Source organism: Euprymna scolopes, chromosome 1 (genome assembly GCF_053919585.1).
Source record: "Euprymna scolopes isolate OS-2025 chromosome 1, ASM5391958v1, whole genome shotgun sequence".
Classification (NCBI taxonomy): Eukaryota; Metazoa; Mollusca; class Cephalopoda; order Sepiida; family Sepiolidae; genus Euprymna; species Euprymna scolopes.
This window is the reverse complement of record NC_136482.1, coordinates 5,882,113-5,907,017: the sequence shown is the minus strand read 5'-3', so window position 1 is coordinate 5,907,017 and position 24,905 is coordinate 5,882,113. Positions and strand designations below refer to the sequence as shown.

Below are 24,905 nucleotides of genomic sequence, written 5' to 3'. Positions count from 1 at the left end.
CCAATTTTTCACTATTACTGATCATTATTGTTGTCTTATCGGCCACCTGAAACTCATTAACCGTTATCCCCGAGTGGCCTTCGGGCCTTGATTTTGTCTTTGATGACCCTCAGCAGTTCATGAATTGTTCAGGGATTGTTTTGTTAGAGATTCTTTGGGCTAAACTTATAGATAAAGATCTAGAGTATTTAAGATCCGGTGAATATGAATCAGCTTCAGGATCGTACCTCTTACTGATGAGACGATTACCAAAGTGACTATATAGTCATTAAACGGTGATATAAAAGCTGTTTGACACTCATAACTGAAATTTGATGGACAAGTCAGATATAGAAGTTTATTTGTACCAAATATAGTCGGATTGTTGAAAGGATTGACAATTTTATAAACAAGTACATTTTATAAACAGGTAACATTTTTCTTAGGCGGATCACCCCGAGTTTGATCAATATTATTTATTCATACTATAAAGAATTTGATCAATATTATTTATTCATATTATAAAGAATTTGATCAATATTATTTATTCATACTATAAAGAATTTGATCAATATTATTTATTCATACTATGAAGAGTTTGATCAATATTATTTATTCATACTATAAAGAGTTTGATCAATATTATTTATTCATACTATAAAAAATTTGATCAATATTATTTATTCATATTATAAAGAGTTTGATCAATATTATTTTTATTTATTTTTATTTTTTACACAGAGATCACCACTTATCAAGGCCCGGAAGCCACTCAGGGATAAGGGTTATTGCAAGTACATTACGTTAGTGAGGAGATTTGATGAAGTGTTTACTTAAGGGGGCGGTTCATTAGGAATTTGTTAACATTAGACTTGAAGACATCCAAGTTGTAGTCCGGAGGGAAGCAGGCAGACGGAACAGAGTTCCACAGGCGTGCAGTTCTAAGAAAGAAGCTTTGTTCATGAAATCCGCGTTTTGATTTAGGCACAGATATAGAGTGGGGGAAATTTTTCACAGTGGATTCAGCTAGACGGGTGTTTTTCGTGAAAGATTGGCGAGGGGGGACCAGGGATTGGAGTTCAGACGAGCACCTGCCATGAAAATAACGATAAAACAAGGATAGGCTCGCAACGTCTCTTCTGTGGGAGAGGGGTTGCAGGGTAGAGAAAAATGCATCCCCCACTAAACCACGAAGTCTATTTTGTACTCTGTCAAGGCATGATAGGCTGTTTTTGGCAGCTCCAGCCCAGATATGGCAACAGTATTCCATCCTTGGCCGTACTTGGCTTTTATATAGATAGAGAATTGCACCAGTATTTATTCATATTATAAAGAGTTTGATCAATATTATTTATTCATACTATAAACAGTTTGATCAATATTATTTATTCATATTATAAAGAGTTTGATCAATATTATTTATTCATACTATAAAGAATTTGATCAATATTATTTATTCATATTATAAAGAGTTTGACCAATATTATTTATTCATATTATAAAGAGTTTGATCAATATTATTTATTCATATTATAAAGAGTTTGATCAATATTATTTATTCATACTATAAAGAGTTTGATCAATATTATTTATTCATATTATAAAGAATTTGATCAATATTATTTATTCATATTATAAAGAATTTGATCAATATTATTTATTCATACTATAAAGAGTTTAGTCAATATTATTTATTCATACTATAAAGAATTTGATCAATATTATTTATTCATACTATAAAGAATTTGATCAATATTATTTATTCATATTATAAAGAATTTGATCAATATTATTTATTCATACTACAAAGAATTTGATCAATATTATTTATTCATACTATAAAGAATTTGATCAATATTATTTATTCATATTATAATGAATTTGATCAATATTATTTATTCATACTATAAAGAATTTGATCAATATTATTTATTCATATTATAATGAATTTGATAAATATTATTTATTCATATTATAAAGAGTTTGATCAATATTATTTATTCATACTATAAAGAATTTGATCAATATTATTTATTCATACTATAAAGAATTTGATCAATATTATTTATTCATATTATAAAGAATTTGATCAATATTATTTATTCATATTATAATGAATTTGATCAATATTATTAATTCATACTATAAAGAGTTTGATCAATATTATTTATCCATACTATAAAGAGTTTGATCAATATTATTAATTCATATGATAAAGAAAAAGTTTGATCAATATTATTAATTCATACTATAAAGAGTTTGATCAATATTAATTATTCATACTATAAAGAGTTTGATCAATATTATTGATTCATACTATAAAGAGTTGGATCAATATTATTTATTCATATTATAAAGAGTTTGATCAATATTATTTATTCATATTATAAAAAGTTTGATCAATATTATTTATTCATACTATAAAGAATTTGATCAATATTATTTATTCATACTATAAAAAGTTCGATCAATATTATTTATTCATTCTATAAAGAATTTGATCAATATTATTTATTCATACTATAAAGAATTTGAGCAATATTATTTATTCATACTATAAAGAGTTTGATCAATATCATTTATTCATACTATAAAGAATTTGATCAATATTATTTATTCATTCTATAAAGAATTTGATCAATATTATTTATTCATACTATAAAGAATTTGATCAATATTATTTATTCATACTATAAAGAGTTTGATCAATATTATTTATTCATACTATAAAGAATTTGATCAATATTATTTATTCATTCTATAAAGAATTTGATACATATTATTTAATCATTCTATAAAGAATTTGAGCAATATTATTTATTCATACTATAAAGAGTTTGATCAATATTATTTATTCAAACTATAAAGAGTTTGATCAATATTATTTATTCATTCTATAAAGAATTTGATCAATATTATTTATTCATACTATAAAGAATTTGATCAATATTATTTATTCATATTATAAAGAATTTGATACATATTATTTATTCATACTATAAAGAGTTTGATCAATATTATTTATTCATACTATAAAGAATTTGATCAATATTATTTATTCATACTATAAAGTATTTGATCAATATTATTTATTCATACTATAAAGAATTTGATCAATATTATTTATTCATACTATAAAGAATTTGATCAATATTATTTATTCATATTATAAAGAATTTGATCAATATTATTTATTCATATTATAATGAATTTGATCAATAATATTTATTCATACTATAAAGAATTTGATCAATATTATTTATTCATATTATAATGAATTTGATCAATATTATTTATTCATATTATAAAGAGTTTGATCAATATTATTTATTCATACTATAAAGAATTTGATCAATATTATTTATTCATACTATAAAGAATTTGATCAATATCATTTATTTATATTATAATGAATTTGATCAATATAATTTATTCATACTATAAAGAGTTTGATCAATTTTATTTATCTATACTATAAAGAGTTTGATCAATATTATTAATTCATATGATAAAGAAAAAGTTTGATCAATATTATTAATTCATACTATAAAGAGTTTTATCAATATTATTTATTCATACTATAAAGAGTTTGATCAATATTATTTATTCATATTATAAAGAATTTTAGAAATATTATTTATTCATACTATAAAGAATTTAATCAATATTATTTATTCATACAATAAAAAGTTTGATCAATATTATTTATTCATTCTATAAAGAATTTGAGCAATATTATTTATTCATACTATAAAGAGTTTGATCAATATTATTTATTCATATTATAAAGAATTTGATCAATATTATTTATTCATACTATAAAGAGTTTGATCAATATTATTGATTCATACTATAAAGAATTTGATCAATATTATTAATTCATACTATAAAAAGTTTGATCAATATTATTTATTCATTCTATAAAGAATTTGAGCAATATTATTTATTCATACTATAAAGAGTTTGATCAATATTATTTATTCATATTATAAAGAATTTGATCAATATTATTTATTCATACTATAAAGAATTTGATCAATATTATTTATTCATATTATAAAGAGTTTGATCAATATTATTTAATCATTCTATAAAGAATTTGAGCAATATTATTTATTCATACTATAAAGAGTTTGATCAATATTATTTATTCATACTATAAAGAGTTTGATCAATATTATTTATTCATATTATAAAGAGTTTGATCAATATTATTTATTCATACTATAAAGAGTTTGATCAATATTATTGATTCATACTATAAAGAGTTTGATCAATATTATTTATTCATACTATAAAGAGTTTGATCAATATTATTTATTCATATTATAAAGAGTTTGATCAATATTATTTATTCATACTATAAAGAGTTTGATCAATATTATTGATTCATACTATAAAGAGTTTGATCAATATTATTTATTCATACTATAAAGAGTTTGATCAATATTATTTATTCATATTATAAAGAGTTTGATCAATATTATTTATTCATACTATAAAGAGTTTGATCAATATTATTTATTCATATTATAAAGAGTTTGATCAATATCATTGATTCATACTATAAAAAGTTTGATCAATATTATTTATTCATACAATAAAGAGTTTGATCAATATTATTTATTCATATTATAAAGAGTTTGATCAATATTATTTATTCATACTATAAAGAGTTTGATCAATATTATTGATTCATACTATAAAGAGTTTGATCAATATTATTTATTCATATTATAAAGAAAAAGTTTGATCAATATTATTTATTCATACTATAAAGAGTTTGATCAATATTATTTATTCATACTATAAAGAGTTTGATCAATATTATTGATTCATACTATAAAGAGTTTGATCAATATTATTTATTCATATTATAAAGAGTTTGATCAATATTTTTTATTCATATTATAAAGAGTTTGATCAATATTATTTATTCATATTATAAAGAGTTTGATCAATATTATTGATTCATACTATAAAGAATTTGATCAATATGATTGATTCATATTATAAAGAGTTTGATCAATATTATTTATTCATACTATAAAGAATTTGATCAATATTATTTATTCATACTATAAAGAGTTTGATCAATATTATTTATTCATATTATAAAGAGTTTGATCAATATTATTTATTCATATTATAAAGAGTTTGATCAATATTATTGATTCATATTATAAATAGTTTGATCAATATTATTTATTCATACTATAAAGAATTTGATCAATATTATTGATTCATATTATAAAGAGTTTGATCAATATTATTTATTCATACTATAAAGAATTTGATCAATATTATTTATTCATATTATAAAGAGTTTGATCAATATTATTTATTCATATTATAAAGAATTTGATCAATATTATTTATTCATACTATAAAGAGTTTGATCAATATTATTTATTCATACTATAAAGAGTTTGATCAATATTATTTATTCATATTATAAAGAGTTTGATCAATATTATTAATTCATACTATAAAGAATTTGATCAATATTATTTATTCATACTATAAAGAGTTTGATCAATATTATTTATTCATACTATAAAGAGTTTGATCAATATTATTTACTCATACTATAAAGAATTTGATCAATATTATTTATTCATATTATAAAGAGTTTGATCAATATTATTTATTCATACTATAAAGAGTTGATCCATATTATTTATTAATACTATAAAGAATTTGATCAATATTATTTATTCTTATTATAAAGAATTTGATCAAAATTATTTATAGATACTATAAAGAGTTTGATCAATATTATTTATTCATATTATAAAGAAAAAGTTTGATCAATATTATTTATTCATATTATAAAGAGTTTGATCAATATTATTGATTCATACTATAAAGAGTTTGTTCAATATTATTTATTCATACTATAAAGAGTTTGATCAATATTATTGATTCATACTATAAAGAATTTGATCAATATTATTTATTCATATTATAAAGAATTTGATCAATATTATTTATTCATACTATAAAGAGTTTGATCAATATTATTTATTCATACTATAAAGAGTTTGATCAATATTATTTATTCATACTATAAAACATTTGATCAATATTATTTATTCATATTATAAAGAATTTGATAAATATTATTTATTCATATTATAAAGATTTTGATCAATATTATTTATTCATATTATAATGAATTTGATCATTATTATTTATTCATATTATAAAGAATTTGATCAATATTATTTATTCATATTATAAAGAGTTTGATCAATATTATGTATTCATATTATAAAGAGTTTTATCAATATTATTTATTCATATTATAAAGAATTTGATCAATATTATTTATTCATATTATAAAGAGTTTGATCAATATTATTTATTCATACTATAAAGAATTTGATCAGTATTATTTATTCATACTATAAAGAATTTGATCAATATTATTAATTCATACTATAAAGAATTTGATCAATATTATTTATTCATATTATAAAGAGTTTGATTAATATTATTTGTTCATACTATAAAGAATTTGATCAATATTATTTATTAATACTATAAAGAATTTGAGCGATATTATTTATTCATACTATAAAGAATTTGATCAATATTATTTATTCATATTATAAAGAGTTTGATCAATATTATTTATTCATACTATAAAGAATTTGATCGGTATTATTTATTCATATTATAAAGAATTTGATCAATATTATTTAATCATTCTATAAAGAGTTTGATCAATATTATTTATTCATACTATAAAGAATTTGATCAATATTATTTATTCATATTATAAAGAATTTGATCAATATTATTTATTCATACTATAAAGAGTTTGATCAAAATTATTTATTAATACTATAAAGAATTTGATCAATATTATTTATTCATACTATAAAGAATTTGATCAATATTATTTATTCATACTATAATGAATTTGATCAATATTATTTATTCATACTATAAAGAGTTTGATCAATATTATTTATCCATACTATAAAGAGTTTGATCAATATTATTAATTCATATGATAAAGAAAAAGTTTGATCAATATTATTAATTCATACTATAAAGAGTTTGATCAATATTAATTATTCATACTATAAAGAGTTTGATCAATATTATTGATTCATACTATAAAGAGTTGGATCAATATTATTTATTCATATTATAAAGAATTTGAGCAATATTATTTATTCATACTATAAAGAATTTGATCAATATTATTTATTCATACTATAAAAAGTTCGATCAATATTATTTATTCATGCTATAAAGAATTTGATCAATATTATTTATTCATACTATAAAGAATTTGAGCAATATTATTTATTCATACTATAAAGAGTTTGATCAATATAATTTATTCATACTATAAAGAATTTGATCAATATTATTTATTCATTCTATAAAGAATTTGATCAATATTATTTATTCATACTATAAAGAATTTGATCAATATTATTTATTCATACTATAAAGAGTTTGATCAAAATTATTTATTCATACTATAAAGAATTTGAGCAATATTATTTATTCATATTATAAAGAATTTAATACATATTATTAAATCATTCTATAAAGAATTTGAGCAATATTATTTATTCATACTATAAAGAGTTTGATCAATATTATTTATTCAAACTATAAAGAGTTTGATCAATATTATTTATTCATTCTATAAAGAATTTGATCAATATTATTTATTCATACTATAAAGAATTTGATCAATATTATTTATTCATATTATAAAGAATTTGATCAATATTATTTATTCATACTATAAAGAGTTCGATCAATATTATTTATTCATACTATAAAGAATTTGATCAATATTGTTTATTCATACTATAAAGAATTTGATCAATATTATTTATTCATACTATAAAGAATTTGATCAATATTATTTATTCATACTATAAAGAATTTGATCAATATTATTTATTCATATTATAAAGAGTTTGATCAATATTATTTATTCATATTATAATGAATTTGATCAATAATATTTATTCATACTATAAAGAATTTGATCAATATTATTTATTCATATTATAATGAATTTGATCAATATTATTTATTCATATTATAAAGAGTTTGATCAATATTATTTATTCATACTATAAAGAATTTGATCAATATTATTTATTCATATTATAATGAATTTGATCAATATTATTTATTCATATTATAAAGAGTTTGATCAATATTATTTATTCATACTATAAAGAATTTGATCAATATTATTTATTCATACTATAAAGAATTTGATCAATATTATTTATCCATACTATAAAGAGTTTGATCAATATTATTGATTCATACTATAAAGAGTTTTATCAATATTATTTATTCCTACTATAAAGAGTTTGATCAATATTATTTATTCATATTATAAAGAATTTTAGAAATATTATTTATTCATACTATAAAGAATTTGATCAATATTATTTATTCATACTATAAAAAGTTTGATCAATATTATTTATTCATTCTATAAAGAATTTGAGCAATATTATTTATTCATACTATAAAGAGTTTGATCAATATTATTTATTCATATTATAAAGAATTTGATCAATATTATTTATTCATACTATAAAGAGTTTGATCAATATTATTGATTCATACTATAAAGAATTTGATCAATATAATTTATTCATACTATAAAAAGTTTGATCAATATTATTTATTCATTCTATAAAGAATTTGAGCAATATTATTTATTCATACTATAAAGAGTTTGATCAATATTATTTATTCATATTATAAAGAATTTGATCAATATTATTTATTCATACTATAAAGAATTTGATCAATATTATTTATTCATACTATAAAGAGTTTGATCAATATTATTGATTCATACTATAAAGAGTTTGATCAATATTGTTTAATCATTCTATAAAGAATTTGAGCAATATTATTTATTCATACTATAAAGAGTTTGATCAATATTATTTATTCATACTATAAAGAGTTTGATCAATATTATTTATTCATATTATAAAGAGTTTGATCAATATTATTTATTCATACTATAAAGAATTTGATCAATATTATTGATTCATACTATAAAGAGTTTGATCAATATTATTTATTCATACTATAAAGAGTTTGATCAATATTATTTATTCATATTATAAAGAGTTTGATCAATATTATTTATTCATACTATAAAGAGTTTGATCAATATTATTGATTCATACTATAAAGAGTTTGATCAATATTATTTATTCATACTATAAAGAGTTTGATCAATATTATTTATTCATATTATAAAGAGTTTGATCAATATTATTTATTCATACTATAAAGAGTTTGATCAATATTATTTATTCATATTATAAAGAGTTTGATCAATATTATTGATTCATACTATAAAAAGTTTGATCAATATTATTTATTCATACAATAAAGAGTTGGATCAATATTATTTATTCATATTATAAAGAGTTTGATCAATATTATTTATTCATATTATAAAGAGTTTGATCAATATTATTGATACATACTATAAAGAATTTGATCAATATGATTGATTCATATAATAAAGAGTTTGATCAATATTATTTATTCATACTATAAAGAATTTGATCAATATTATTTATTCATACTATAAAGAGTTTGATCAATATTATTTATTCATATTATAAAGAGTTTGATCAATATTATTGATTCATATTATAAAGAGTTTGATCAATATTATTTATTCATACTATAAAGAATTTGATCAATATTATTGATTCATATTATAAAGAGTTTGATCAATATTATTTATTCATACTATAAAGAATTTGATCAATATTATTTATTCATATTATAAAGAGTTTGATCAATATTATTTATTCATATTATAAAGAATTTGATCAATATTATTTATTCATACTATAAAGAGTTTGATCAATATTATTTATTCATACTATAAAGAGTTTGATCAATATTATTTATTCATATTATAAAGAGTTTGATCAATATTATTAATTCATTCTATAAAGAATTTGATCAATATTATTTATTCATACTATAAAGAGTTTGATCAATATTATTTATTCATACTATAAAGAGTTTGATCAATATTATTTACTCATACTATAAAGAATTTGATCAATATTATTTATTCATATTATAAAGAGTTTGATCAATATTATTTATTCATACTATAAAGAGTTGATCTATATTATTTATTAATACTATAAAGAATTTGATCAATATTATTTATTCTTATTATAAAGAATTTGATCAAAATTATTTATAGATACTATAAAGAGTTTGATCAATATTATTTATTCATATTATAAAGAAAAAGTTTGATCAATATTATTTATTCATATTATAAAGAGTTTGATCAATATTATTGATTCATACTATAAAGAGTTTGTTCAATATTATTTATTCATACTACAAAGAGTTTGATCAATATTATTTATTCATACTATAAAGAATTTGATCAATATTATTTATTCATATTATAAAGAATTTGATCAATATTATTTATTCACACTATAAAGAGTTTGATCAATATTATTTATTCATACTATAAAGAGTTTGATCAATATTATTTATTCATACTATAAAACATTTGATCAATATTATTTATTCATATTATAAAGAATTTGATCAATATTATTTATTCATACTATAAAGAATTTGATCAATATTATTTATTCATATTATAAAGAATTATATCATTATTATTTATTCATATTATAAAGATTTTGATCAATATTATTTATTCATATTATAATGAATTTGATCATTATTATTTATTCATATTATAAAGAATTTGATCAATATTATTTATTCATATTATAAAGAGTTTGATCAATATTATTTATTCATATTATAAAGAATTTGATCTATATTATTTATTCATATTATAAAGAGTTTGATCAATATTATTATTTGTTCATATTATAAAGAATTTGATCAGTATTATTTATTCATACTATAAAGAATTTGATCAATATTATTTATTCATACTATAAAGAATTTGATCAATATTATTTATTCATATTATAAAGAGTTTGATCAATATTATTTATTCATACTATAAAGAATTTGATCAGTATTATTTATTCATACTATAAAGAATTTGATCAATATTATTAATTCATACTATAAAGAATTTGATCAATATTATTTATTCATATTATAAAGAGGTTGATTAATATTATTTGTTCATACTATAAAGAATTTGATCAATATTATTTATTCATACTATAAAGAATTTGAGCAATATTATTTATTCATACTATAAAGAATTTGATCAATATTATTCATTCATATTATAAAGAGTTTGATCAATATTATTTATTCATACTATAAAGAATTTGATCCGTATTATTTATTCATATTATAAAGAATTTGATCAATATTATTTAATCATTCTATAAAGAGTTTGATCAATATTATTTATTCATACTATAAAGAGTTTGATCAATATTATTTATTCATATTATAAAGAATGTGATCAATATTATTTATTCATACTATAAAGAGTTTGATCAATATTATTTATTCATACTATAAAGAATTTGATCAATATTATTTATTCATTCTATAAAGAATTTGATCAATATTATTTATTCATACTATAAAGAATTTGATCAATATTATTTATTCATATTATAAAGAATTTGATCATTATTATTTATTCATACTATAAAGAGTTTGATCAATGTTATTTATTCATACTATAAAGAATTTGATCAATATTATTTATTCATTCTATAAAGAATTTGATCAATATTATTTATTCATACTATAAAGAATTTGATCAATATTATTTATTCATATTATAAAGAATTTGATCAATATTATTTATTCATACTATAAAGAATTTGATCAATATTATTTATTCATATTATAAAGAGTTTGATCAATATTATTTATTCATACTATAAAGAGTTTGATCAATATTATTTATTCATATTATAAAGAATTTGATCAAAATTATTTTTTCATACTATAAAGAGTTTGATCAATATTATTTATTCATATTATAAAGAAAAAGTTTGATCAATAATGTTTAATTATACTATAAAGAGTTTGATCAATATTATTGATTCATACTATAAAGAATTTGATCAATATTATTTATTCATATTATAAAGAGTTTGATCAATATTATTTATTGGCTGAGTTGGATAACTTTTCACGCCTATATGATATTAATTTAAGAAATATATGTTCTTTTTGTGAATTCAGGTTGGATCCATGTGTTTTAATTTGGCAGTAAATAATTACAAAATTTAAAAACATGTTTAGAAGTTTCTTTCCCGAGAAAATTAAGCTGATAATAATAAGCCTTAAGTATAGGGTCTCATTAGTTTCAAACTTTTACTTAAGGGGTTGCGAGTGTGAAAAGGTTGAGAATCCCTGTATTATAGGATCTACCCGTTAAATATCTTTATGTTTTGATTCTATTAAAACAAATACCACGCCTTAAGAATGTATTTGAAATTGTCATCTGACGATAAGTACTTCATCTCAAGAGACACGAATTCTTTTTGAGTTATTGAAGGTTGCAATTGCGCTCTAGAAACTCTTGTAGCCAATTGACAAATCGACCATGTGATTAATCGAATGGATTTATACGTATTCATATTAATGAAATAAGACGGAATGTTTTGTCCGTCCTAAAGTGACCAGTTTATGCGCGGTAAATATTATATTACAAGTTGTCCCGTAAAAGCTGAGATACCCAGCCTTCCCGCCACAGATAGTAGTTTAGGCTGATATTGAACATTTCCAAATGTCAAATATGCCCTTGTGAAGAAATTTGGGTATTTGTACTGAAACTAAAAAATAGATATCCAATTTAGAGTTCGAGCAATTGATTTTAACGCTGTAGTCGCGGTCGTGATAAAATCATTACCAAATACACTTCCGTATTTTGTTAATTCTTTTCAGAGAAATTTTAATGTAAAAGACCCAAATATTTGGAAGCCAAACTATTCAATATATAAATATATATGAAATGCGACGGTTTGAAACATCACCAATCTACATGTAGTGTATTTAATGGTAAAAAGAACTCGAGAAACTGTACTTTTGTTAATGTTTTGACGAAGAGGTCGTGATCGCCGTCGATGATGAAGATTCATATAGTGATTAGCGCGTTTGAAACCTTGTATAAGAAAGCAAGTAAACGGGTTATTTACCGTTCGTTTAATGATTTTCTCTCTCTTATAATTTTCGATCTTACATGCTTGAAATGACCTGTGCATTAAATGAACTTGACATCGGGGGTAATAACATGTCTGTTAGTGACGCCATATTTTAATGTTAGTAAGCGTTCGTTTATAAAGCGAAGAACTGTGTTCCAGAATATGGTTGGTTGGTTTGTTTTATGCCATATCAACCCTTTTCAGGTCATTAATGCTAAAATCCATTGATTTTGAAGTAAAATATTTTAATAGGATATATTTGTTTTTTCAGTTTTTATTTAACCTATAGTTGGGACCCTAACAGGTACTACCATTCCGGGTCAGTCAACCTGGAAGCAATAGCAATTAAGGAGTGGCTCCACACTCTCCAAAGCCTGTAAGCTGGGGGTTCACCATCGGATATAGTTTAAGGTCATATCCAGGACCTCCAGAATATGAGAATTTTCAGAGCTCAACCAAGCAGAATGGACGGACTTTGGTGTGGGAGGCTTTATTAGTTATGAATCGGAAATTAGAATATTATGTTAGGTCTATGTATCTATTAGCCAGTTACAGTCTGTGTAATCACAGAATCTGTAGAACATGTAGAATTCATCATCAGTGACAACCAGTAGCAGTGATAGTACTAAATATTTAGAGTGAAAAATAGAGACTCCTTCCTCTAGAGATATTTCGATTGTGATGGTGTTGCTTGTAGGATTCAATGTAGCATTTTATTATCACGACTGAATGTGTCTGAAATGGTGTTCGAAAGCTACATAAGGTAGTGGCTAGTAGCCTAGATGTATTGAATTTGTATGTGGCATCTGTTGTTGAAAACCTATGATACTTTGGCCCGGAGGGGAATTTCTGAGGTCATTTTATTATATAGGAGATAAAATAGTTATTTTGCCCCAATTACTGTAAAAATACATGTTAAATATATGTTCTCAAACGTAAAAACACAATCGTGTGTGGGTGATCTATAGATTTTAGGTTTACTGGAAGTTGAAATCAATAATTAGTTATTATTTTATTATTAATGCCAGCAGTAGAACTTATAAAACAAAACAAAACAAACAAAATCAAAAAAGATAAATAGGCACATTTTTTTCGATTCCGATTCTAATTCCGATGCCCCAAAGTCCCAATATTTTTCGATTCCGATTAATCGTCCCAACACTAATTAGTACCCAGTTTACACAATTTTCAAAAGCGCAAAACATGCGAAGATATTTACCTTTGTACAAAAGTGTTTCAAAGATGATTCTTATGATACCATCTTAAAACTAAATATATATATAAAAATAAAATAACTTATCCGCGAATGTGTGAGATTCCAAACGAGATTCCAAACGAGATTTCAAACGAGACCTTTACTCTTTCTTGAGCTTCACTCACCCAGTTTCATCAAAGCTCAATTCTAGTCGGAGTTAGACGAAAGTCACAGCTAGTCAACTTATTTTGACCCTTTTTTTTTTAATGTTCTCAGATATACTTCCCCGTTAATATCCAAGTAAGCCGTATATAGGATGCTTATTTAGTTTAATCAAGACATTGAAAAATAGAAAGCGAAGAACTGCGTTCCAGAATATGGTTGGTTGGTTTGTTTTATGATATACTTCCCCGTTAATATCCAAGTAATAATATTTATTAATTAATATAGTTTAATCAAGACATTAAAAAATATATTGTTATGTACTCGTTATGGAATTAAATTCTCATAAAAAATTCACTTAATTTGATCGAATAGATCTTTTTTACAAAGTAAAAAAATTGTTTGTCCTTGAAATTCATATTTATTTCGATGTTGTTTTAGGACTATTCGTCTTATAACTTGTTTTCGTCTGTGATTTTATACTTATATGTATTATATACTCGTTGAGTTCGTATTCCGAGAGGAATATATATCATTTTTGTGTATATCTCTTTCTTTGTAATATATATATATATATATATATATATATATATATATATATATATATATATATATATATATATATATTAAATCTATCCATTTTAAACATGATCCCATAGATATATTTATTTTAATCGTTAATCTATCATGATTTTTTAGTTTAAACATGGGTAGGTTAATGAGATAGAAATAGATATATATGTAGGGGACTAGGATATATAAATACCCCAATCCCGTTACAAAAGAATAATGAAACGCATGGGAATTGAAGGAAACAAAGACTCAAGTAATTGATAAGATAAACGTCGTTTATTTGCTGTTGAAAGAAATGAACATTTTCGTTATAACATGTCCGCGCGTATGTAACCAATGTCCGTTGCAGGACTGGTGTTGTACAAGAAGAGGAAATGTGTTTTCATCTCAAGTTTGGGTCACTATTGTTTGTTCGCGCGTGGGAATTGAAGTGAGTGTTGTAGTGGAAATGAGAACCCAGCGTGTAGGCAAGGAAGAGGATATTAGAGTTGTCATCAGTTAGTAGTCAGCTACGGGAAGGTGTCCTTAGTGGCCAGTAGTCGATGGAGAGAGAAAGAGGGAGAATGTATACATACAGTCATTAGCTCGTGCCCCCATACATAGTAGGAAGTGGGCGTGAGGTGCGCGTGCGCGCGCGCCGAAACGGCGGCGGCTTGTTAGCCCAACCTCTCTCGTTGAGAGTTGGTCCTAAAGAGAGGATTAGAAACAACTTGTCTTCATGTTTTATACTCGCTTCTGGAGTGTCTTTTGCGCATGTGTATTTCCTTAGAAAGCGGAAGTGACGTCGTCCATGTGTGTGTTCGTGTTCGCATGTGTGAGTCATGTGTATACGTAAGCGTGTGTGTATATATACGTGAATGTGAGTGTATGTACGCGAACGTGAATATGTGTACATGTGTGGACGTGGGCGCGTATGTTTGTGTGCGCGTATGTATATGACAGCTTGAAATATGAATGTGTGTTTTGTGTGAAACTTGAAAAAGGCTCGTACATATACTCTTAGCCAGAATATAAATTATGCATAGTACTTTTACTTCGAGTTGCCTTATTTTCTCCTTTTTTATGTTGATATATATATATATATATATATATATATATATATATATATATATATATAGATAAATTTTTAATATCTCATTGAAATTCTTAACTACTTAGTTCAATCATTAATTAATCATTTCATTTTATTTTAAACGTTAGTCACTTGTTTTAAATGTAATTAGCCTTATTAGTTAAACGATTTATATCTTCGTAGTCGAGGAATATAAATAAAATAATGAATTATTCTGATATAAAACGTAACTTTCTAAACTATGTAATCATAAATAACCATCTCATTGATATTTTATTTACTACTTATTCAATCATTAATCTATCATCTCATAATTTTATTTAGTTTTAAACGTTTAATCACCTGTTTTAAATGTAATGTTATGTTTTAAACGTATATTATCTATTTTAAAAATAACTAGTATAATGAATAAAGATTGGATTATTAATCTTAACTGATGAATGTATATAATGTACAGAATAGAAATGAATATGGTTAAAAAAAAGCATAACTCTAAAATTATATACCACATCAATTTGTATAATGTGATAACCTATCTTATCTGGTTACCCCTGTCTTAACCTTGGAAATTATATAATCCCATTTATTGGTTTTAATTATAAAAAGAGGTTATGTTTTTGACGGATACTCTCGTGGATATTCTTGGTCTGTTGAGGTGATTTTCCTTGGCAGGGTGGTCACTGAAACATGTTTGCATATGTGTAGCCATTATTTATCACATCCAACATATATATATATATATATATAGTTTTTGTTGCTGATTTTTTAAACGATATTAAGGTTAACGTCTCCACCCTGGAGATCCGGTGTTTTTTTTTTTTTTTTAGAAAGTTGCCCATTTTTTATTTGGACGTATTATTTATTTATTATTTTTTAAAAATAGTAATCTACGTACACGTGTATTTCGGGGCCCTACCCCTCTTCAGCGTAGCTTGACTGTTGTTAGGATTCGAACCCCGGACCTTATGTATTTCAGTCGAGCGTCTTAACCCATTACGCTATGGTGCTATAGACAATTTACTCCCTAGTTTTTATCGTTTATCTATTTATGTAGTCTTTGTTGTCGATTTTTTAAACGATATTAAGGTTAACGTCTCCACTTTGGAAATCCGGTATTTTTTTAGAAAGTCGCCCATTTTTTATTTGGACACATTATTTATTTAGTTATTTATTATTTTTTAACAAAAGTAATCTATGTACACGCGTGTTTCGGGGCCCTACCCCACTTCAGTGTAGCTTGTCTAAGGAAAATTTCATCGTCTTTTGATTCTGTGAAAAATGTAACCTTTATTGAAACTAATTTGATTGTTCTGTTAACATATCGATATCTATAACACAAATATTGGCATCTATACTTAGGAGAGGTACTAGAATGACAATCGCTGCTAACATTAAACATTTTTTTTACATGGAGATCACCACTTATCAAGGCCCGGAGGCCACTCAGGGATAAGGGTTATTGCGTGTACAGAAATCAATGAGATAATATTGTAGTAATCATTAGTATTGGGGATTTGATAGAGTGTCTTACTTAAGGGGGCGGTTTGTCAGGAATTTGTTTATGTTGGACTTGAAGACATCCAAAAACATCAAAAATAAAATTATATAATTTAGAAAAGATTAAATTAAATACATTGAAAAATAACCTAGCCATCCAAATAAGGCTGCTATAGAATTCTAAAGATGTTGAAAATAGTTTTTATAGATTACCCACAACGTGATCTGTAACATTACTGTTTAACTTTGAATTGTAACATTACTTGTAACATTACTTTATGACAGTGCATTATAACGTTACTTTATAACGCTGCAGATAATTGGATAATATTGTAAATTCGTTGCCTTCTAACGTTACAAAAAGTGAATTACTTTATAACGCTGCATTGTAACGTTACTTTAACGTTACTTTATAACGCTGCATTGCAACGTTACTTTATAACATTGCAATGTAACATTACTTTATAACATTGCATTGCAACGTTACTTTAATGTTATATTATACGTGGAATTATAAAGTTACTTTGTAACGTTGCATTTTAACGTTAATTTATAAGTTGCATTGTAAAGTTACTTTGTAATGCTTCAGATACATTGATAATATTGAAAATTCGTTGCCTTCTAACGTTACAAAAGTGAACGTATAAGAATGCAGATATATATCATTGTAACGTTGATAAAACTTTGTGTCATAATATTACAAATATGTTGCCTTGTAACGCTAAAAACATATTGCCACGTAATGTTTAAAATGTGTTACAGTGTAACGTTTTAAAAGTATGGCGTCGTAACGTTGTAAATAAGTTACCCTGTAACGTTTCAAAATTTTTCCTTGTAATCTTGCAATAATACGTTATCTTGGTACATAGGAAGTAAAGCGCTTTATAGCGTTTAAAATATGTATCCTTGTAACGATGCAAATACACTACCTTACACTGTTACAAATCGTTTCCTTATAAAATTACAAAAATATTTTTAGATGACATGAACATAAAAAATAAAATAAAAACTCTGATAAAGGTGTGAAGAGGCATGGTAATAAGAGACCACGGTTGGCGTGTGCCGCAGTAGTGAAACAGTAGCACTCTAACGTGAAACCCTTCTAATACAAAACATAATACAAGGATGCTAATTAAGGCGCTGTCTAGAGTTCGAGGTGGCAGAATAAAAAGACGGATTTTTGTGAGATAGGAGTCTTTCGTTTTTGGTCGTTGTCTTCTTTGAGTATTTTTGCTGTGAAGATAAAGAAAAAGGGTAAAAGTGCGCTGGTTGACCCCCTTTAAGAAGTTAGTTGTTGCCGAACGTGTTCTGTTTTTGGGTTACTTATTTAGAAATCTATTATTTAACATGGGAAAGGGGAAGGTGTTTTGTATCGATGTTGTACTTTAATCTAACGATTTAATCCCAAATTCTTCAAGGTATGACTTCTGGTGGTTAACCAGAGCACTTGTAACAGAAAAAGTAACAGAAAAGAAATGGAAAAGAAAAAGAAGGAAAAGAAAAAAAAAGGAAAAGAATAAAAGGAAAAGAATAAAAGGAAAAGAAAAAAAGGAAAAGAATAAAAGGAAAAGAATAAAAGGAAAAGAAAAAGGAAAAGAAAAAGAAGGAAAAGAATAAAAGGAAAAGAAAAAAAGGAAAAGAAAAAAAGGAAAAGAATGAAAGGAAAAGAATAAAAGGAAAAGAAAAAAAGGAAAAGAAAAAAAGGAAAAGAAAAAAAGGAAAAGAATAAAAGGAAAAGAAAAAGAAGGAAAAGAATAAAAGGAAAAGAAAAAGGAAAAGAAAAAGAAGGAAAAGAAAAAGAAGGAAAAGGAAAAGAATGAAAATAAATGGAAAAGAAATGGAAAAGAAAAAGAAGGAAAATAAACCAAGGAAAAGAAAAGGGAAAAGAAAAAGAAGGAAAAGAAAAAAAGGAATAAAAGGAAAAGAAAAAGGAAAAGAAAAAGAAGGAAAAGAAATGGAAAAGAAAAAGGAAAAGAAAAAGAAGGAAAAGAAAAATAAGGAAAAAAAGAGTGTTACTGCTGGTTTGGCGAATAAGCAAACGAGTCGTGGAAAAGGAAAATACTTTTGTTCCGGCGAAGTACAACGAGAAACAATCTATTGATGTGGCGAATCAAGAAATACGAGTTAGTGAAAAGGAGTTCAGACTCCCTTTTTAGGAAAAGGCTGAACATATAGAGAAAATTAAAAATTAAAATTATTAACATATAGAAAGAAAATTAACTTAAATAAAAGAAGTCCATTTATTTCTAGAATCTCAGAATTGTGTCTGAAAAAAAAATCACAGTATTTGAAAATTGTGACAGGTGTTTCAGGGTAAATCTATAATTCCAAAGTTCATCCGAACAAATGATTTTTACATAAATAATAAAAATAATAAAATAGAATAAAATAATAAAATAAAATAAACTTTTGATATAGTTGAACAATAACTTCTTGACATTCGTGAAAGTAGTTTTTTTGTTTTATTTTTTACAAAGAAGTCACCACTTATCAAGGCCCAGAGGTTACTCGAGGATAAGGGTTAATAAGTGTACAGTGGTCAATGGGATAATATCGTAGTAATTGTTAGTAGTGGAAATTTGGTAAATTCGATTATTTAAGGGGAACGGCTCATCAAGAACTTGTTTACGTTGGACTTGAAGACGAACATATTATAGTCAGCCGGAAAGCAGGCAAATGGAGGAGAGTTCCACAGGTGTGCAGTTCTAAGAAAAAAAACTTTGTTTATGGAATCTACGTTTAGGTTTATGCACGGATAAAGAGTGGGGGAAATTATTGATAGTGTTTTCAGCTGGGCGAGTGTTTCACGTGAATATTTGACGAAGAGGGACCATAGATCGAAGCTCAGACAAGCACTCGCCATGTAAATAACGATAAAGCAGAGAAAGGGGTTTCAGGGAAGAGAAAAGGGTTTCAGGGAAGAGAAAAGGGTATCCCCCACTAGGCTACGAAGTCTATTTTGAACTCTGTCAAGGCAGGATAAGTCCTTTCTAGCAGCTCCTGTCCAGATGTAGCAACAGTACTCCATCCTTGGACATACTTAGCTCTTATATAAATAGAGAATTGCATCAGCAGTGAGATATCTACTGGATCGATAGAAGGATCCCACCATTTTCCCAGCGACAACAGATTTGATGTACGTGCTCCATTTTATATCAGGAGTAATGGTCAAGCCCAGGAGCTTGTCAAACCATGAGGCCTCCCCAAGACGAGAGCCATTCATTTCAATTGATGCCAGATGGGGATCAGAGTGTTGATGATGTAAAGACAAAAGCTTGGTTTTAAATGCATTAAAAGTAACCAGCCAACTGTTTCCCCATTGTACCACATGCTCAAGATCAGAAGAGAGATAATCAGAGAGAACTTGGTCATTTACGGTCTTTGATGTACTGCCACAGATGGTAGTGTCGTCAGCATAAATATCTACGAATGATGTAAGGATGTGATTTGGAAGATTATTACTATTAGGAAGAGAGTTGGGCCCATGATGGAACACCGAGGGACTCCAGCATTAATACTGTGAGCTTCTGATTTCTGCCCATCAGCCACTACTCTTATGAACCTATCAGACAGAAATGATTTAATACTTGGTTAAACTGGCTTCCACCGAATGGGGAAGTTTCATGGGAATATCAGTCGCTTGTAAATTGATTTATGCAAATTAACTCGATACATCTCATTTTTTCGAATGTTCATTGAAATAGCGACAAGTTTAAACAAAAACATTGAAACATGAGGATTGATTAATTGTATGATTTGGATTCTTTCTGTCAAACTCGGGAATCTGCACAAAGTCAGCAAGGATCCGTGGCGCAATGGTTAGATTACTTGGAAAATTCAGTGGTAAAAAAAGACATTCTTTTGAAGGTCGAAGGTTTAATCCTCAGCGTGAGCGACCGAAAAATACAATTGCGCATTACTTAGGACTTCTATCCAGTTATGGCTGACGGAACAAGATCATGCTACCTCTGTGGATTAAATAAAGGGTTCTGTTCAAAATTCTGTGCAGATTCCCGAGTTCGACAAGATAAACCTGAAGAAGGTTGGAGCTTACATGGGACGAAACATTGTAAAAATAACACTTAAGATGAGAACAGTAGTCCGAAGAATCCAAATAAAACGATTGAAACACCAATTTTTTTTTATTCCATCGGTAAGTGCCCTAAGAAAACATGAAAAAATTTGTTGTCAACAACACCCAGCATTTGTCAACAGAAAAGACCCAATTTTTCATGACAATGCCTGACTGCAAGTTGTTAAATTGACTCTGCAGAAGTTGAACGAATTGGGCTACGAAACTCTGTCTCATCCGCCATACTCTCCAGACGGTCACCTACCAACTACCACTTTTTCAAGAATCTTGACAACTTTCTAAAGTGTTCCTTGGTAATCATATAAAATAAAATGTATGAAGACTTTCAGCTAATCTATACTTATTTTATATATCTTTATTAACTTCACTGTTTTTTTTTTATTTCAACCATTTATTAATTACAAAAATTTGAAGAAATTTTAAAAAAATTAAGAAAACACTACAACAAACGAATAAATTAATTTAAAAACAATTTAACTTTTCAAACTCCTAGTAGTGGGTTTGTTAGTGCAGTGTTCACGCTTGGTAGTAACCCGAGTTTTCAATCTCAAAGTTAATGCGCTCTTTATGTCTAGCCACAATGATGAGTCATCCGTGGATGACTATATGATAATCAGTAGGGCTATGACAACAGCACATTCTTTTCATTGTCTTGACTCTCGAGTATATATCCGAGATAGTTAGACATAATTAATCACCCGAGAACCACATCACTCTACATAAAAAACATAAGATATCAATGGCTATATACCTGAGAATCAAAACAAGGAAAAGAATATGCTGTTGTCATCGCCCTACTAATCAGGTAGTTTTATGTTTTCCTTTTCCAAGCCCTGGGAACGATTTGGACATTGGTGACCGCTGCAAATAAATAGTTTGTTTATAATGTCATATTTTGATCCGAGGGGGTAATCTGTCAAGTCTCTACCGCCTCATAATAACGAACTAATCTGTTGAGAGACGAAAGTGATTCTATAAGAATACCGACTACGCACACACACTTTATATATGTGTACATGTTTATATATCTGTTCATACAGGTTTCATGTGTAAATAATTGACTGACCATTTTGAAAGACAACTGCTAGGTGTAAGTGACGGCAATGTGGCCTATATTTAATTTAGTTTATGTAAAGTGAGTAAAAAGAAGTGAAACCCTCCGTGAAAAAATCGGCACCATCGGTTTCAAATCCAAATAAAAGAAATATAATTGACTTTCTATGTTGAACTCTCTTCAGTCTCTTTTTATATTTGCCTCTCCGCAAAACAGCGTGTAAGCCACCTTTTCACAGGGTGACAGACGGTACCGATGTTTTCCTAATCTGTAATAAATATACAGATCAATAAATGTTACGTTCTTGTTTTTTTAATATTTCGAAGATTTAGTAGAGAACCAACAAACGACTAAGTGAAAAATAAATTTTAAAAATAAATAAATAAATATACAATAAATAATTGTTACCGTAGCCAATAAAAGTTACTTATTTACATATTTTTTGTGTTTTTAAGTTGTTTTTAATGCTCTTTATTTGATCTCAAAAATTCTGTTTTTACGAGCGGTTTTGAATCAAAACATGTTCTTGTTGAGAAGGAAGCCTTGTTTTGAAATTCGCGGTTTCCATGTTCCATGAAGTTTTTTGTGCACATCTCAGAAACTTGTGTGTTTTTTTTTCTGTGCAGTTTAACATTCCAAACATATTCTGTGTTTACCTTTTCCGGTTTTTTTTTTGGTGGGGGGGGGGATATTTAATTTTGGCACTTGTGCAGTGTAACATTTCCAAGCAAATTCTGTGTTTTATTTTAAGATTTCCGTTTTTTTTTTTTGGAGGGGGGGGTAGTGTAAAATCGGAGAGAAGGAAAAAAGAAAGCATTCATTACGAGTAAATAAGGAAAGATAGACGACAGGGGAAAGAAAAGAAAGAAAAAAAAGAAAAGAAAGAAAAGGACAAGAAGCTTCTAACCAGCATAAATCTGATCGCCTCTCCTATTCCACGTGTGGGAATGCGTAAATTCGAAAATTAAAATGAAAATATCTATTAACGCAAAAATATATAATAGAAAAAGATATCGGAGATTCTTACCTGGTATATTATCAGGAAACATTTCAATATGAAGAAAAAGTTGCCGCCAGCAGAAACGACAGATTTCAAATTTGATTTTCCCGCGAATCAGAAAAAAAAAATGTCCGATGAAGTGATCCTATAAGTTCGAATTATTTAGCACACGTAAAACATTTTTTTTTCTATCTTTGTCCGGTTTATTATTTATTTTTATGTTTTAAATCCAATACTTTTTCAATGTGGAAATCTCAGACTAATTTATCCAGTTGATCCAAAGGAAAATTCCAAACAAACATGGAGTTTCTTCTGAATTCCAACATCCTTTTCGTATTTGCAGATTCGGACATTTCTGCATAATTATTTTTTGGTAAAGTCGATTCAGGTTGTCTAAAACTGGAAATAAACATCTTTTTTTTTTTTTTTAGGAGAGATTAGGGGGTAGCTGTGTTAATAAAACTGCCGGATAAAATCCAGCGTGCCTGTGTGTGTTCCTGGCCTATACACAACTTTGATAAACATACATTGAATTTTTAATGTTTTTTTTTTGTTCAGTATTAATTGAATATTTATTGAAAACAAAAATAAAATAATGGAAAACCAAATCGAATAAAAATGTATATTAAACAAAAAAATCTCATTTAAAAAAAGTTGTGATATGACTATTTTAAATTATTTTTCTCCGAGCTCTCCACCTGAAATATACTTCCAAAAAAAAAAAAAAAATGAATTTTGTACTTCTAAAAGTCATTTAAAAATTTTTTTCTCATTGATTTGTATTTTTTCTTTCTTTTTTTTAATAACTAAGTTTTTTTGTTTTCCTTCCTAAAGTTAAAGCTTAACTTTAAAAGACCCAATGAGCGGTTCCAAAAATAACACGAATATTTATATTTTTAAAAAGGGAGCCAGAAGAATGGATCAGCATTATTTCTAATTACATCTTATAAAAACAATCTTTGAATAAAAAACGAGTAGATAGTAATTATTTTGAAATTACAAAAGGTTTTTCATAAATACTTAACATATACAACAAATACTGAATTAACGATTCACAAGTCATTTAGAAAATAATATAACTTTAAATTTGTCAAAAAAAGTTTTTTTTCTCCACTTT

General features: G+C 25.4%; 1 protein-coding gene across 1 annotated transcript in view; it reads right to left on the bottom strand.

Moving 5' to 3' along the window:
- LOC145283255 (uncharacterized) overlaps nucleotides 1-24,604 on the bottom strand; it is a 94,347-nt gene extending 69,743 nt beyond the window's left edge. Inside the window, exon 1 of the mRNA XM_080132269.1 lies at nucleotides 23,816-24,604. Within this exon, the coding sequence (XP_079988395.1) occupies nucleotides 23,816-23,837 (22 nt within the window). The 5' untranslated portion in view covers nucleotides 23,838-24,604. The remainder of the gene's footprint in view (nucleotides 1-23,815) is intronic.
- Nucleotides 24,605-24,905: the final 301 nt, after the last annotated feature.